At 37.5% G+C, this 16,890-nt stretch overlaps 2 protein-coding genes across 2 annotated transcripts; one reads left to right on the plus strand and one right to left on the minus strand.

The window, feature by feature from the left end:
• Positions 1–6,236: 6,236 nt before the first annotated feature.
• On the minus strand, positions 6,237–6,593 carry LOC138897031 (uncharacterized). The gene has a single exon (XM_070182985.1). The coding sequence runs from the start codon at positions 6,591–6,593 to the stop codon at positions 6,237–6,239; it is 357 nt and encodes a 118-aa protein (XP_070039086.1).
• Positions 6,594–7,656: 1,063 nt separating this feature from the next.
• Positions 7,657–12,408, plus strand: LOC104089944 (uncharacterized). The gene is made up of 7 exons (XM_070182015.1): positions 7,657–7,931; positions 8,312–8,378; positions 8,930–8,976; positions 9,399–9,486; positions 10,796–10,929; positions 11,363–11,461; positions 11,941–12,408. The coding sequence occupies exons 1-7, from the start codon at positions 7,710–7,712 to the stop codon at positions 12,013–12,015; spliced, it is 732 nt and encodes a 243-aa protein (XP_070038116.1). The 5' UTR covers positions 7,657–7,709; the 3' UTR covers positions 12,016–12,408.
• The last annotated feature ends 4,482 nt before the right edge of the window (positions 12,409–16,890 follow it).

Here is a 16,890-nt window from a genome sequence, read left to right on the forward strand (position 1 = left end):
ATGATATACGGCAGCTGCTTGTCCATGAGCCTGTGTGGTAGGGGTCTGGGCTCCCCCGCCCGCCTGGGATGTGGTTGGGTCTGCCGGAAATAAACCGGTCTGAGTCATATTGTCCATGAATCACAGCATACGACCCATAATATTCTGAAATCCCGGTGCAGATGTGAAATCCACCGGAGCTGGCTCTACCACGGGCACTTCACCCTGCTTCTCAATAATGGGATCCTCTGTTGGGCCCACTGGTGGAATAACTGGAATAGTCCTGGGACGTCCTCGCCCTCTACCACGGGCTGGAGCCTTCCCTCAGCCTCTAGCAACTGGGGGAGTAACTCTTCCCTGGTCTGGAACCTCATTAGAGCGTGTTCTCACCATCTGTGAGAGAATAAGAGAAGGATATTTAGTACTACATCAATTGCACGATGGAATATGAAGAAAGGTAGTTTCTTAACATTGTATAGCCTCTCGAAGATAAGTACAGACATCTCCGTACCGATCCGCAAGACTCTATTAGGCATGCTCATAACTTGTGAGACCTACGTGAACCTAGTGCTCTAATACCATGTTGTCATGACCCAATTTCACCTATAGGCCGTGATGGCGCCTAACACTATAGCTAGGCAAGCCAACTAATAAATTAAACATATATCGATGAAATTTCAATCCAAGAAAATAATAAGACACCAAATCCTACCAATGTGTGCATCTAGTAGATTATACAAAACTTCAAATACTGTCTGAAATAAAAATAGACAAAATAAAAATAATACAAGAAGAGGCACTGGTAGCTGCAGGACGATTCAGAAAGGCAGCTCACCACTACGCCCATGGATAACGAGGATGTGCAATGATAGGTCCTCCACTAGTATATGTCTCAGATCCTGCACAAAAAGTGCAGCAAGTGTAGCATGAGTACGTAAACAACGTGTACCCAGTAAGTATCAAGTCTAATTTCGAAGTGGTAGAGACGAGATGACCGACTTTGACACTCATTAAGGGTCAACAATAATAAATGAAATAAATTATAATAATTCAAATCAGCATGATTCACAGAGTTAACAATATTTTTTATTCAATTAGCAGAAATAATAAAAATCTTTCAAATGCAACAATTTCCAATCTATTAATTAAATCCTTTAATTTCAATAAAAATTTCCCATTTATCAAAAAGCTTTACAGGCTGCAATTCAATCTCAATAAATTTTCAATTTATCAAATAGCTTTACAAGCTGCAATAAACTGTCCAAGTATCGTGTAATTTTTATTATTATTAAGCACGATTTCTGCCGAGGTCGTACGGCCCGATCCAGAGTTTCGTGTACACTGCCGAGGGACGTGCAGCACGATCCATAGATGCATATATCCTACCGAGGCGTTCAGCCCGATCCACAAGAAAGGAGGACATTTTCTTATGTACCTCCGGAATAAGAATATTTATTGTAAAATTTATTCGAGAAGATAACAATTTATTTCAACAATTAATTAATCTAAACAAAAATTTAGCATATGAGAATTTCATCTTTTAATATCCTTATCTAACAATTCACCATACACACATCAAATAATTTACACAAGTAATTCATGCTTTGAGTCCTAAACTACCCGGACTTTAGCATTTATAGTAACTACGCACGGACTCTCGTCACCTCGTGCGTACGTAGCCCCCGCAATTAGCAATAATTATTTAATTTAATCCCTATGGGAAAATTTCCCCTTCACAAGATTAGACAAGAGACTTACCTTGTCTCAAAGTCTACTTTCCGATTACCGCGTCGCGTAAAATTCTCGATTCGGCGCCGAAAAATCCAAAATTATCCAAATATTATACAAAATAATTAATATATGCTCAATAATTTGAAATTCATCTATTAAATAAATTACCCTATCCAAAATGGTAAAATCCCTAAAATTCATCCCCGGCCCACGTGCCCGGATTCCGTAAATTTTCGGATGAAAACGTTACCCATAATCTCAATAACTCAAATATATAATTTCTATCTAATTCCATAACCATTTTCGTTGTTAAAATATCGTTTTTATAAAAATCTAGGTTTTTTACCTAAACTCTTGATTTCTAAGATTTTCTAGTTATAATCTACCCATAATCTATGTATTCAACTCAAGGGGTGTAGAATTAACTTACCTCTAAATTGCTAGTTGAAATCTCCTCTCAAAGAGCTCTGAAATCGCCCAAACATGGAAGAAAAATGAATAAAAATGGACTGAGCTTCGCCCATTTTAAGGTTATGCCCAAAAGTGATTTTCGCATATGCGGCTCCGCATCTGCGAAAATGCCTTCGCAGATGCGGTTTTCCCTTAGCCGGCTTCGCTCGCACCTGCGGTCAGCGGCTCGCTTCTGCGAGTCCCACGTCGCACCTGCGCCGTTACCGCACCTGCGCTCCTCTTCTGCGCACATGCGCCTTCGCAGGTGCGGTCCTATTTCCGCTCTTGCGATTCTGACAGAACTGGGGAGCTTCAGCTTGGCTCTAAATTTCCAACCTAGTCCGAGCCTCGTCCGATTAACGCTTGGGCCTCCGAGGCCCCGCCCGAACATACCAACAAGTTTGAAATCATAAAACGGACTCGCTCGAACTCTCGGCACGTGTAAAATATCATCAAATCTAAAAATCATACCCCAAACCAAATTGATTCAAACTTAATAACTTCAAGTTCTTCAATTTACTACCAACGCGCCGAAACATACTTAGACTACTCGGAACGATACGAAACTTGGCGTGCAAGTCTTAAATTACTATATGGAACTATTTCCAAACTCGGAATTCCAAACGTACTTCAATTATTCAAAAACCTACTCCAAACCAAATTTAAAGAACTTTAAATCTTCATATTCACTATTAAGCGCCAAAATGCTCTCGGGTTATCCAAAACCCGATTCGAACATACGCCCAAGTCTGAAAGCATCATACAAACCTATTGGAACCGTCAAATCACGATTCCTGGGTCATTTTCTCAAAATGTTGACCGAAGTCAAACTTGGCCTTTTAAAGCTAACTTAAGAAACCAAGTGTTCCGATTTCAATCCAAACACTTCCAAATCCCGAACCAAACATCTCCGCAAGTCATAAATCAATAAAAGCACATACATAAAATTTTATTTTAGGGAACGGGATTCTAAAAGTCAAAATGACCGGTTGGGTTATTACAACTTTTTAATACAACCCCGACAAATTTCAATTGTTAAACTCATCTTAAACCTTCAAAAATCAATAAACCAGTGTTGTCTTTTTCAATGAAAATTTTATAAGCTTAACAAAACTCAAATCATTAATGATGGACAATATAAGCTCGACGGAACATTAATCACTCAATTACGACCACAAATAAGCAATGAATCTTCAATTTTCTAGAACACGTTTTATTGAAAACTTTTCATGTATGACATCAATAACTATCGTTATAACGTTATACTCTTTGAATACGCCTTTATAATAGTATCTATGTATTTATTACTTTATGATAACAATAATAAAAATAAAAATAAAAAATCACTCTATTAATTATTTTATTGGAGACATAACTTTAATAATTTTGTAAGTAATTTTTATGCCTTCCAGTTTAAATCTTTGTACAACTAGTTATTAATTTATTAATAGTATATTAGTATTAAAAAAAATTACAACAACAACAACAATCCAGTAGAATCTCACCAATGGGGTATGGGGAGGGTAGTGTGTACGCAGACCTTACCCCTACCCCAAAGGAGTAGAGAAATTATTTCCGAAAGACCCTCGGCTCAAAAAAACAAAAAGACAAAATGACAAGAGGAGACAATATTAGTATCACCACAACAATCATACAAAAAATAGGAACACCACGAAATGCAGAAGAAAGATGCAAATCAAAAACGATAGCTAGTAAATAGGACATGCATTGAAAAGCGAAGTAGTAAAATACAACATTGTCACTAGCTATCCTAGACAAAACCCTACGTGGCTAGTCCCACAATGGTACGAAGTAAGTCAAGACTCAACTACATCCTAACCTACAACTCTAATACTCGACCTCCACATCTTCCTATCAAGTGTCATGTCCTCGGAAATCTGGAGCCTCGCCATATCCTGTCTGATCACCTCTCCCCAATACTTCTTAGGCCTCCCTCTATCTCTTCTCGTGCCCTCCACAACCAGCCGCTCACACCTCCGTACCGGAGCATCTGGGCTTCTCCTTTGAACATGCCTGAACCATCTAAGCCTCGCTTCCCGCATCTTGTCATCAATGGGAGCCACGCGCACCTTCTCCCAAATAACATCATTCCTAATCTTATCTATCCTAGTGTGCCCGCACATCCACCTCAACATCCTCATTTCTGCTACTTTCATCTTCTGGATATGTGAGTTCTTAAAGGGCCAACACTCAGCCCCATACAACATGGCCGGTCTAACCACCGCTTTATAGAACTTACCTTTGAGTATTGGTGGCACTTTCTTGTCACACAGGACTCCAGATGCTAACCTCCACTTCATCCATCCTACCCCAATACGGTGTGTGACATCCTCGTCGATCTCCCCTTCCCCCTGAATAACCGAACCAAGGTACTTGAAGCTGCCTCTACTCGGGATGACCTATGATTCAAGCCTCACATCCACACCCACTTCCCCTGGCTCAGCGCTGAATTTACACTCCAAGTATTCCGTCTTCGTCCTGCTCAACTTGAAACCCTTAGACTCAAGAGCCTGTCTCCAAACTTCTAGCCTCTCGTTAACACCGGCTCGCGACTCATCAATCAGAACTATGTCATCGGCGAATAGCATGCACCACGACATCTCCCCTTGAATATGGTGTGTTAATACGTCGATCACGAGGGCGAATAAGAACGGACTGAGCGCAGAACCTTGGTGTAATCCCATTACAACCGAAAAATGCTCAGAGTCGCCTCCTACTATCCTAACCCGAGTCTTAGCCCCATCATACATGTCCTTAATCACCATAATATAGGGAACCGATACACCTTTTGCCTCCAGGCATCTCCAGAGAACTTCTCTAGAAATCTTGTCATATGCTTTCTCTAGGTCAATAAAGACCATGTGCAGATCATTCTTCCTCTCTTGTACAGTTCCACCAACCCCCTAACAAGGTGTATGGCTTTTGTAGTCGAACGACCCGGCATGAACCCGAACTGGTTGTCGGATACAGACACTGTCATCCTTACCCTCACTTCAACCACCCTCTCCCACACTTTCATGGTATGACTCAGTAATTTAATACCCCTATAATTGTTACAACTATGGATATCACCTTTGTTCTTATACAATAGGACCATCGTACTCCACCTCCACTCATCTGGCGTCCTCTTCGCCTTAAAATAATATTAAACAACCTAGTCAACCACTCCAAACCTGCTCTCCCACACACTTCCAAAATTCCATCGGAATCTCGTCTGGCCCGGTCGCTCTGCCCCTACTCATCTTACGCATAGCTCACATGACCTCATCAACCTCGATACGCCTGCAATACCCAAAGTCACGGTGACTCTCGGAATGCTCCAATTCGCCTAGCACAATATCCTGATCCCCTTCTTCATTCAGAAGTTTATGAAAGTAAGTCTGTCATCTCCTCTTAATCTGGGCATCTTCCATTAATACTCTACCATCTTCGTCCTTGATGCATCTCACTTGGTCCAAATCCCGAGCCTTCTTCTCTCTCAACTTGGCCAGCCGGAATAACTTCTTCTCCCCACCTTTTTTCCCCAGTTCCTCGTACATACGACCATATGCCGCAGTCTTAGCCTCTGTGACCGCCAGCTTAGCCTCCTTCCTAGCTGTATTATACCTCTCCATGCATGCTCGCCTCTCCTTCTCATCTATGCTCCCCACTAACTTCAGGTACGCCACCTTCTTAGCTTCCACTTTACCTTGAACCACTTCATTCCACCACCAGTCTCCTTTGTGCCCACCAGAGACGCCCGTCGAGACTCCTAACACCTCTCTCGCTACCTCCCTAATACAATCTGTTGTCGCTGACCACATAGTACTCGCGTCACCACTGCTCCTCCAAGCTCTTATAGCCAACAACCGCCCCTCCAACTCTTGGGTTTTATCATTAGTTAAGGCTCCCCACCTGATTCTCGGACTTTCTCGAGTAGACCTTTTCCTCCTCTTTAACATAATACCAACGTCCATCACCAAGAGCCTATGTTGCGTTGCGAGTATCTCACCCGGAATCACCTTGCAATCCTTGCACATTCCTCTGTCACCTCTCATGAGGAGAAGATAGTCAATCTAAGTCTTCGCCACCGCATTTTGAAAAGTAACCAAATGCCTCTCCCTCTTTGGAAAGTTAGAGTTCACAATCACCAACCCAAAAGCCTTAGCGAAGTCTAACAACGATGTACCTCCTCCGTTCCTCTCCCCAAAACCGAAGCCTCCATGCACCTTGCCATAACCATCTGTAGTCGACCCAATATGCCCATTGAAATCCCCTCCTATGAATAGCTTCTCAATAGGCGGAACCTGACACACAATCTCATCTAACCCCTCCCAGAAGCGTTGTTTAACCTCCCCATCTAGGCCCACATGCGGCGCATATGCGCTAACGACGTTTAGGGTGCACTCTCCAACCACCAACTTAATAATCATCAATCTATCATTCACTCGTCTAACCTCGACCACAGACTCTCTAAGTTCCCTATCCACCAAGATGTCCACTCCATTCTTACCTTTCTAGACTCCCGAGTACCAAAGTTTATACCCGTCTGTGTCCTTCGCCCTCGACCATACCCACCTAGTCTCTTGGACACACGCTATATTGACCCTCCTCTTTTGGAGGATCTTCGGCAACTCTATAGACTTACCCGTCAATGTACCTACGTTCTATGACCCAATTCTCAACCTACAAACACCATTGTTCCCTTTGCCTCCCGCCCCACCCCCTCTAACCCCTGCCCTACCTCCTGCCCCACCCCCCGTTCCCCCCAAGGACATGACCTCACTCGACCAGGGGAATCACTATCACGCACAATATAACATACCAAACCAGAAGAAGACAAGTTGCAACTACAGGCACACTAATACGGTGAATAAACTAATACGAACTAAGTTGTCAACAATTTAACTAACACAACAAAGGAAAATTGGAAAACGGGAGGTACCAACTCACACAAGTCCAATATTAACAAATAGAAAATTTTAAGCAAGAACAATAGAACCTGAAGTCAAATACCCTAAGCTTACCACTAGAGCAACTCACTCTTGTCAAATACCATAAGCTTAAATTTTCATAATTTGAATATCCAATAACTTGTTAAAATAAAATAAAAATCCCTAAACATTTACAAAATGAGCAGGCGACCAGTGATTTCTACAGTGATAAAGAAGTTTGGCAAGGTCTAAAACTTGATTTCTATGTCGACCCACCAAAAAAAAAAAAAAAATCAAATACCCACATCCCCCACTGCCGTAGGTATCTAGAAAAAAATTAATTGGTAATAATATGAATATCTTTTTTTTTTTTTTTTAATCTTTATAACATTTAATTTTTTTTTATATATTCAAATATTCAATGAAATAAATTTCTCAAATGCAAATTAATCTATAGAAAAAATGGTGAGGTTTTATTGTACTTGTTATGTGTGGCGTCCATTTCTTGACGTAAACAATTACCTACCATTCTTTTGGTGATTATAAACAGAAACTATAATAAACAATGATTAGCGCGCGAGAGAATCAGGAATCAAACAGAGAGAAAACAAAGCGATGGCTGCTCCGGCTGCCGAGGGTCTGGCCGTTACGGCGCTCCGGTCGGTGTTCCACCGTGTCCGGCAAGCTGCGGAAAGGTCCGGCCGCCGCGCTGATGACGTGAGAGTGGTGGCCGTGAGCAAGACTAAGCCTATTTCTCTAATTAACCAAGTTTATGATGCTGGTCACCGATGTTTCGGTGAAAATTACGTCCAAGAGATTATCCAGAAGGCTCCCGAGGTACTCATCTGCTCCATTTCAGCAGTGGTTACGCTAATTGAGTTTTAGGTTGTGACAAATTGTTTACAGGAAAAAAAATTGGATGTAAATGGAGCTGAATAGATATAAAGGATTCATGTAGCTGAGTTAATTTGGGATTGAAACATACTCCCTCCATCCCATTTTGTGTGGCATAGCACGAAAAAAGAAACTTTTGAAAATTGTGTTTTAAAATAAGTTGTATATATATTTGTGTGACTATAAATCAATCTTATTAAAATTTAATTTTTTCTAATATAGAAAGGTGTAATAATAATTTTTTTCTAATATAGAAAGGAGTAATTGAGTAGTTGATTTTATTTTTTTTGGTGCAATATTGAGTACGTGTTCTTGAAATGCAGCTTCCTGAGGACATTGAATGGCATTATATTGGGCATTTGCAGAGCAACAAAGTGAAGCAACTCCTGAGTACGAGCTTATTCAAATATATGTGCGAATTTAGTTTTGTTATGATCCAGCTTCCATAGGATCTTGTATTTAGTTCATTTGATTCTTTTCCAGTTGCGATGTTTCTAAAATGCAAGTCTGCATTTTTTTCCGTCAGTGTATTATCTTCTAACTGTTTCCAACTAAAAGTTTGTTTCTTTGTGCTAATTGTCTGTAAGATAAGGTCGAATTGTCTGACTCGAGTATAAAAGCTTTTCTTTTTAGTATCCAAATAGGGCCAAATTGCCTTTCGATGCTTAACTTGGGGAACTACAAGCCTGCGTATTTTCTCTCAAATGTATTATCTTCTTTTGAAATCTATAATGGAGCTCAGAATGAAATTGGTTCTTGAGTCAATCTTTATTGGCTTGGCTGTTGATTTTTTGGTTTATTTCTATGAAAAGATTCAGTTACGTACTTTTACCTTAAATTCCCCCCCCCCGGGCTTAGTCTCAGGAAACATTTCTTCTTGTATTTGTAAATGGGATAAACATCATCTTACAGTTGTGTAAAGTTTACCTCCATTGTTGCAGCTGCTGTTCCCAATCTAGCTATGGTTCATGGTGTTGATAATCAGAAGGTAAAGACTTTACCTCTTTTTTAATGCTTGATTGAACCTGAGGAGTGAGGAGTAGTCTTTCTGTTGAATCTTGAAAATGTTACATGCTGCTTCTATTTCCTTTAAGTTAGCAGCAGTATGATTTTTAATTTACTTTCAGAGTTCAGCAGGATAACAAGCATTGAAATCAATAAAAGTTAGCTCCACATGGTTATCATTACATCAATAGTTATATCAAAGGGAAAACACTGTCGGTTTATAAACTGAGCACGGAGGAGTGTGCTATTTCATTCGTTTTCCTTCTGAGTTCCTTCTGGTCATTGTCAGACACAACCTGAAGCTTTAATAAGTTTGACTTGTTAGATTAGAGTCTCGTTGAATGCTTATTATTGTTGGAATCGAACAGAGTTGATCAATCATATAATACCTTTTCTAATCTACAGCTTGCAAATCATCTTGATCGTATGGTTTCAAGCATTGGCAGGCAACCTCTGAAGGTTTTGGTTCAAGTAAATACCAGTGGAGAAGAGTGTGAGTATATTTCCTCCTCATTCTTGCTTACAGATCCTGAAAGAGACTAGTTGGGCTTGCGATGACTCTAGCGATAAGATTCTGCATGCTATTAGGTTTTTGGTATTAGGAGCAGAATCTTATTTCCTCCTCCTAGAGGGTGTTTGGCTAAAACTAGCTTATAAGCACTTTTCGGCTTATCTACGCGTTTGGTAAAGTTAAAAGTGCTTATAAGCCAAGTGCTTATAAGTCAAAAATAAGCCAAAAGCCATAAGCTGGTCACCCCCAACTTATGAATTTTTAGCTTATAAGCACTTTAAGTTTGTCCAAGATTTTTACTATTTTATCCTTAAAATATTCTTTTTTAGAACAAAACTCCTAGATCGATAATCGTTGCCTCAAGTATTTTTTCAACCTAACCCCCCTCCCCCTCCCTCCCCCCCCACACACACACCTCTTCAAGTCTGCAATTCTCATTGACTATTTAAGATAAGCGAATCCTCTATTCCTTTGCATATTTGTATCAATGTAATTGTGTATTAATCTTTGAACTGCATGTAATAAATGAGGACATATCAATTTTTTGGTGTATTGCTTTCTAAGTGTTGTGGTGATGAAGATAATGTTTGTTTCTCTTCAAATATTTTGTCCTATTTAGGTTTATTTTTTACTGAGAAATTTTTGTCAATTTATTAATTATTATAACTTATGATTATATGCTTATCATAAAATAAATTATATTTATCATAAAAATTATCTTATCTAAGCACAGTTGCATTTAAAATCAAATGACAGATAGAATATTTTATATTTGAATCGATCTAGAATCTAAAATTTTGAAGAAATTACGCATTTATAAGTATAAACAATTATAAGGTTATTTAAGTCATTTTAACAGAAAAAAAGCTTATCAGCACTTTTTTATCAAATACTGCAGCAGCTTATTATCAATTTTAGCACTTGTATCCAAACACGTAACTGCTTATTTATTAAATCAGTTGCAGTACTTAAAAGTGCTTTTCAGCACCTGATGCTTATCAGCTACTTCAAATCAGCTAATCCAAACGGGCTCTAGGTTATGAAAGGTTTCTAACACATTGCTTCAAGTCCTCGGATTTCCGGTTAAACTTGCAGAATGCAGATGAAATCTCGCTAATTTTGAAACTCTGAATTGTTAGTTCTTTTTTCTCACTGCTAGTAATGCATGTTTGATTGAACCGTACAATGCTTGTTTTTATGACGTTCAAGGCCAACAAAGGAAGGCCTCCATTCTTCCCCATTCTTCCTACTTCCAAGGAACTGATGAATTAGTTAATTTAACTATCTACAGCAAAATCTGGTATTGATCCATCAAATTGCACAGAGCTGGCCAAACATGTCAAGCTGGATTGCCCAAACCTTGATTTCTCTGGCCTAATGACAATTGGAAGGCCTGACTACACTTCAACCCCAGAAAACTTCAAGGTGATATTCTGTAATTAATCCGAAATTTAGTTGTAGATGACTTGTAAAAATTCCAAGCTCTCTAAGCCATTTGAAGATGTCCCACCCTGTAATGAAAGATGCAAAGGAAAAATATTTGTAAACTACTGAAAGCAGGTCTTTTTGGGCAATGATAATAGTCACCATAACAATTTTCTTCATAGTTATCGGAAGTTCACTTTCCTTTTATTTATTTTTTTTTATTTTTTTTTAACTTTACGTATAATAGACGGATGCATTTCTTGTGCTAAGTTATTTACTTATATGGAATTCTTAAGAAGTTTGTTATCGAATGAATGGACTTGAGTCATGCATATTGGAAGCTTCATGACAAAAATGCTTATATTGAGTCCTTCATCAAATTTCCCATTTCTCCAAATTGCTGATCACCATTTTTCTTGATGTAATGCAATAGACGCTATTGAACTGTAGAACTGAAGTTTGCAAGGTGCTTGGTATGGGGGAGTCTCAATGTGAGTTATCAATGGGCATGTCTACTGACTTTGAGCTAGCGGTAAGCTGGTATTCTCTTACCTTGTTCATAAAAATCTGATATCTTTCATCCAAAAAATAATAATTCTGATTGAAAGAATCACTTCTTCTGATTAATTTCCTTTGCCAGTTTCATTTTACTGCTGCTTTATCATGTGAAAGCGGACAGTCCATCAATCTCTTGATTGTCCTTTGAGTTTAATTTAAGGCCTCTAGCGTGCTAATGCAAAAATATATTTTCCTCGACTTAATCTCAACCAAAATGACGAAAGAAGTTTATGAATCAGTTGCAAATGTTCGAGATGACCATGTAATTCATTTTTCTTTTTCTGCCAATGGATTTCCGAATATATTTTGTTGTCTATTTGTATAGTCCGTGTTGTTCCTGAAGTAAGCATGAATTATGAAAAAAATGAGCTGGTCCTGTTTTGCTCATACAAAGAATATATAAGCTGCGTTAAGAAACTGGTCCTGTTTTGATTGTCTATGGTAATGCTGCAGATAGAAATGGGCAGCACCAACGTGAGAATTGGATCCACCATCTTTGGACCGAGGGAGTATCCGAAGAGACAATGAGATCAGTATAAACTTCATCGCATAGAGCCATTTGCGTGACATGCTTGTGATGCTGAAAGCAGTAAGTGCCGCCTTTCTGAACTTTTGTGCCATAAGGGAGAAGAATGAAGCAGCAATGACAAGAGAAGAATGAAGCAGCAATGACAAGAGAAGAATGTTGTTGCTTCAAACTCGAATCTCGCCTACCAGAAAGTTATGTCAAAATTGTTTTACTGTGAATTGCTGTATACTATGTTCCCATTTTTCTTTTCTTTATTAACATATTTTTACAACAGGATTAAGTGCCCCTTACTCTTAAATTGCTTTGATCCACTTAGTGGGCGTTTGGACATAAGAATTGTAAATTTCGGAAAATAGTGGAAAAAAAGTTCAAGTGAAAATGGTATTTGAAAATTAGAGTTGTGTTTAGACATGAATACAATTTTGGGCTGTTTTTGAATTTTTATGAGTGATATGAAGTGAAAATTTTGAAAAATAGTTTTTTGGAGTTTTTAAAATTTTCGAAAAATTCCGAAATTCATCTTCAAGTGAAAATTGAAAATTTCATGGTCAAACATTGATTTCGAAAAAACGTGAAAATTTTCCGAAAAAAAAGTGAATTTTTTTTATGGCCAAATGAGCCCTTAGTCTTTTGTTTTGAAGCTTTGTATGTGTTATATAATGAGGCAATTTCACTTTTAGCTGCTCGGCTAAAACTTTTGACAATTTCTAGCCCACAAATCTATTATGCAAGTTGAAGCCAAAAATTAATTATCATAGCTAGCCAGTGAAATAGAAATCCCACTAGTCGCATTCTAAACCATGTCAAGTATTTCAAGTGATTTTTTATCTTAGAAATCTCATTTACAGTAATAAGTAATATATCTCCAGTCCAAAGCAATGTAAAGTATAAAACTATTTTAGTCAAATAAGTTTTTTTTAATTACACAAACAGAATAATTCGGTCAAAAGTCCAAAGAGCTGGTGAATTCAAAAAAAATAAAATATTTTTCAAAAGAGAAACTAAAAAAAATTGCAAAAAAAAAAACTTCGCCAAATTACAAAAGAGAAACCAATTGTCTTCTCCACAACCACCAAACTTCTTCCTATTATACACAAATTACAATCCCAATTTTATCTTTTACAAATTTTTTTTTTTTTTAGTGATCCAATCTAGAAAAATATAATATTGCATAAGTAAAACACCCATGATATAACAAGAAGAGAAAGAAGGTGATGTATGGATTGTACACGTACTATACATATTATACACTAGTATAGAGTGTATAGACACTTTTTTATACATTGTTGAAGAATATATATATTTTTTATACACTTAAAATATACAACACGCTCGGAATACACTAAGAATACATTGTCAAACTCAGGAAATACTATATATAAAACTTTTATATACTATATAATTGAAAATATACATCTTCTATACACATCTAATGGGTTATATATAATTTTTATACAAAAATACACTTGCCAATATGTATCAATCGTGTATAAATTATGTATATAATTTGTATATACTATATATAAATATTATGTAGTATACATACACAATATATACATATTGTGTAGTATATATAGTTAGTGTATACTTTATAAAAACTCAAAGTGTATACAGTTACACAGATTATATAAAAGATATACTAAATATGAATTTATTATATATGAGATACACTAATTATATAACTACCTGCACAAATACACTTCACCCTTCACTTCTTCACAGCAAATGCACAAAAATTCATCCCAAAAGAGTCATGGAGTTCATGGCCAGCAAAACACCATTAAACGACCAACAACATTTACATTGTATAAATAATGTATATAAATTATATAATCGTACACATACACCTATTATATAACATATATACATTATGCATACATTTGTAAGGTTGCTGCAAAGAAGTCGGAGCCATGAATATACACTAACGATACATCGGGCATACACTAAAATATAGAGGATACACTTTATATATAAAATTTATACAATGTAATAGTGTGTGTGTGTGTGTGTGTGTGTATATATATATATATACACTTTATATATAAAATTTATACAATGTAATAGTGTGTGTGTGTGTGTGTATATATATATATATATATATAATTTTTATACATTTTATAACAGTTTATATATAATTTTTATAATATACACTGAAAAATACAGGATACACTTTATATGCAAAATTTATACAATGTAATAGTGTGTATGTAATTTGTATACATTGTAAAACAGTCTATATACAATTTTTATAATAACAATATTATACAGAATGTAATTATATACATATAACGGTGCATATACAACTTTTATATACTGTGTATATAAAATTTTTATATGAAATTGCATTGTATCTTCCAAACACCATTAAAATTTTAACTCACCACCAATACCAACTTCAAAAGATTTGTACTTATAAAATATCATTAGGACCCGAAAAAGAGGATGATGAAGAACAAGCAATCACATAAACAAAAATAATAATAAGAAGCAAACATTGGTACATAATGATAAGAAGAAGCAAAATTATTATGTTTTTTTAAGTAACAGCTCAAAATTACAAAATGAATCAATAAGAAAAGAAATGAATATAAGGAAATGGACGGATATTAAATAAATTGTGCTAGTGAAAAAATTATACAAGTGTCTTTGTAAAAGTCACTTGCTAACTACCAAGTAACCAAAATAAATAAATAAAATATAAATGCAAATGGAAGAGAGAGAAAAGTAAAAGGTGTGGGGAAAAGTAAAAGTTATGGGGAAGGGAACTAACTTGGGAGACGTAGAAAGAGAAAAAAAGTTATACTCGAAAGGAAACTATAACTTAGGTAGAGAAAAGTCAGGGGTCCAAGAGGAGGAAAATCTATGTATTGAGAAAAGTGGCTACAACTTGTCAATAAATTGGGCCTAAAGACTATTTCGGGTCAATTAGAAAAACATGGGCTAATAAATTTTTTGAAGGGCTATAGAACGTCATTTCCTCGATATATAATACATAAAACTACCACCCTTGACCGAGGGAATTAAAAGGGAGAAATATGAAGATTTTGTTGTTCTTAATTCATTATTTGTCCTTTTATTTTGTACTTCAGTTGCCATGCGCGCGAACACACAAAAAAAAAATCACATACAATTCATTAAATTTTAAAACACAATTCAACATTTTTTTTACCATTTTCAACTAAAGCCTATCATCTAATAGGGTCAGTTTAATAGAATACGTGGCATAATAAAGCCAAAAATTTACAAACAGCAACAACAACAAACCCATTAGTTTTTTATAAGTGAGGTGTGGGGAAGGTAAGATGCACGCAACCTTACCCCTATCCCTGGAAGGGCAGAGATGTTGTTTCCGATAGACCCCCGGCTAGAAAACGACTGAAAAAGAAAAGGTAATTGTAACAAGTAGGAATAACATGAAGATGAAATAAGATCGAATCCAAGAATGCAGTCAAACTCTAGGTAATAATAATCATCTATGAATAAAAGATAACTTACTAACACTAATGATAGCGAACTGAGTAAGACAAAGAGAAACGCTCGACTACCTACTAACCTTCTACTCTAATCTTTGACCTTCACACCCTCCTGTCTAGGGTCATGTCCTCGGTCAGCTCCAGTTGCGCCATGTCCCGCCTAATAACCTTTCTCCAAGACTTCTTAGGCCTACCTCTACCCCGCATGCTGCCTACCGAGGCTAACCGCTAACACCTTCTAACTGGGGCCTCTATACTTCTCCCCTTAACATGCCTGAACCATCTCAACCTCGCCTCCCGCATCTTATCCTCCACAGGGGACACGCTCATCTTCTCCCGAATAACTTCATTCCTAATATTATCCAACCGAGTATGCCCACACATCCACCTCAACATCCTCATCTCAACTACTTTTAGCTTCTGGGTATGAGAGTTCTTGATCGGCCAACACTCTGATCCATAAAACATAGTTGGTCTAACTACAACCTTGTAGAACTTACCTTTAAGTTTCAACGGCACATTCTTGTCATACAAGACACATGAAGCGAGCCTCCACTTCATCCATCCTGCTCTGATACGATGTGTGACATCATCATCAATCTCCCTGTTACCTTATATTATAGATCCAAGATACTTGAAACTACCTCTTTTGGAGATGACTTGCGTATCAAGCCTCACCTTCATATCCCCTTCCTAGGTACCATTGCTGAACTTGCACTCCATGTACTCCGTCTTGGTCCTGCTCAACTTGAAACCTTTAGACTCTAGAGTCTGCCTCCAAACCTCTAGCCGCTCGTTAACACCACCCCGCGTCTCGTCAATTAAAACTATATCATCAGCAAATAACATATACCATGACACATCACCTTGAATGTGTCTCGTCAATGCGTCCATCACCAAGAAAAATATGAATGAACTAAGAGTTGATCCATGGTGAAACCCCATCATAATCAGAAAGTGTTCTGAGTCTCCTCCCGCTGCCCTAATCTGAGTCTTGGCTTTATCATACATGTCCTTAATCAATTCTAATGTAGGCTACTGGGACCCCTTTAGCCTCCAAGCGTCGCTAGAGCACCTCTATCAAGACTTTGCCATATGCTTTCTCTATATCAATGAACACCATGTGCAAGTCATTCTTCATCTCCCTATACCGCTCCACCAATCTCCTCACAATGTGAATGGCTTCCATAGTCGAACGCCCCGGCATGAAACCGAACTAGTTCTCAGAAATGTACACACTGGTCCTCACCCTCACTTCAACCACCCTCTCCCAAACTTTCATAGTATAGCTTAGCAGCTTAATCCCCTTATAATTATTGCAATTTTGGATATCACCCTTATTTTTATACAGAGGAATCATCGTACTCCACCTCTAATCATCAGCCTAAAAATGACGTTGAA

Source organism: Nicotiana tomentosiformis, chromosome 8 (genome assembly GCF_000390325.3).
Source record: "Nicotiana tomentosiformis chromosome 8, ASM39032v3, whole genome shotgun sequence".
NCBI lineage: Eukaryota > Viridiplantae > Streptophyta > Magnoliopsida > Solanales > Solanaceae > Nicotiana > Nicotiana tomentosiformis.

Excerpts from the sequence above, each read along its gene's own strand:
- LOC138897031 (XM_070182985.1), bottom strand. The coding sequence starts at position 6,593 with ATGATTATTAAGTTGGTGGTTGGAGAGTGCACCCTAAACGTCGTTAGC.
- LOC104089944 (XM_070182015.1), top strand. The coding sequence starts at position 7,710 with ATGGCTGCTCCGGCTGCCGAGGGTCTGGCCGTTACGGCGCTCCGGTCG. Across the intron at positions 7,932-8,311 it reads TTATCCAGAAGGCTCCCGAG|CTTCCTGAGGACATTGAATG; the intron begins GTACTCATCTGC and ends CTTGAAATGCAG. Across the intron at positions 11,462-11,940 it reads CTACTGACTTTGAGCTAGCG|ATAGAAATGGGCAGCACCAA; the intron begins GTAAGCTGGTAT and ends GTAATGCTGCAG.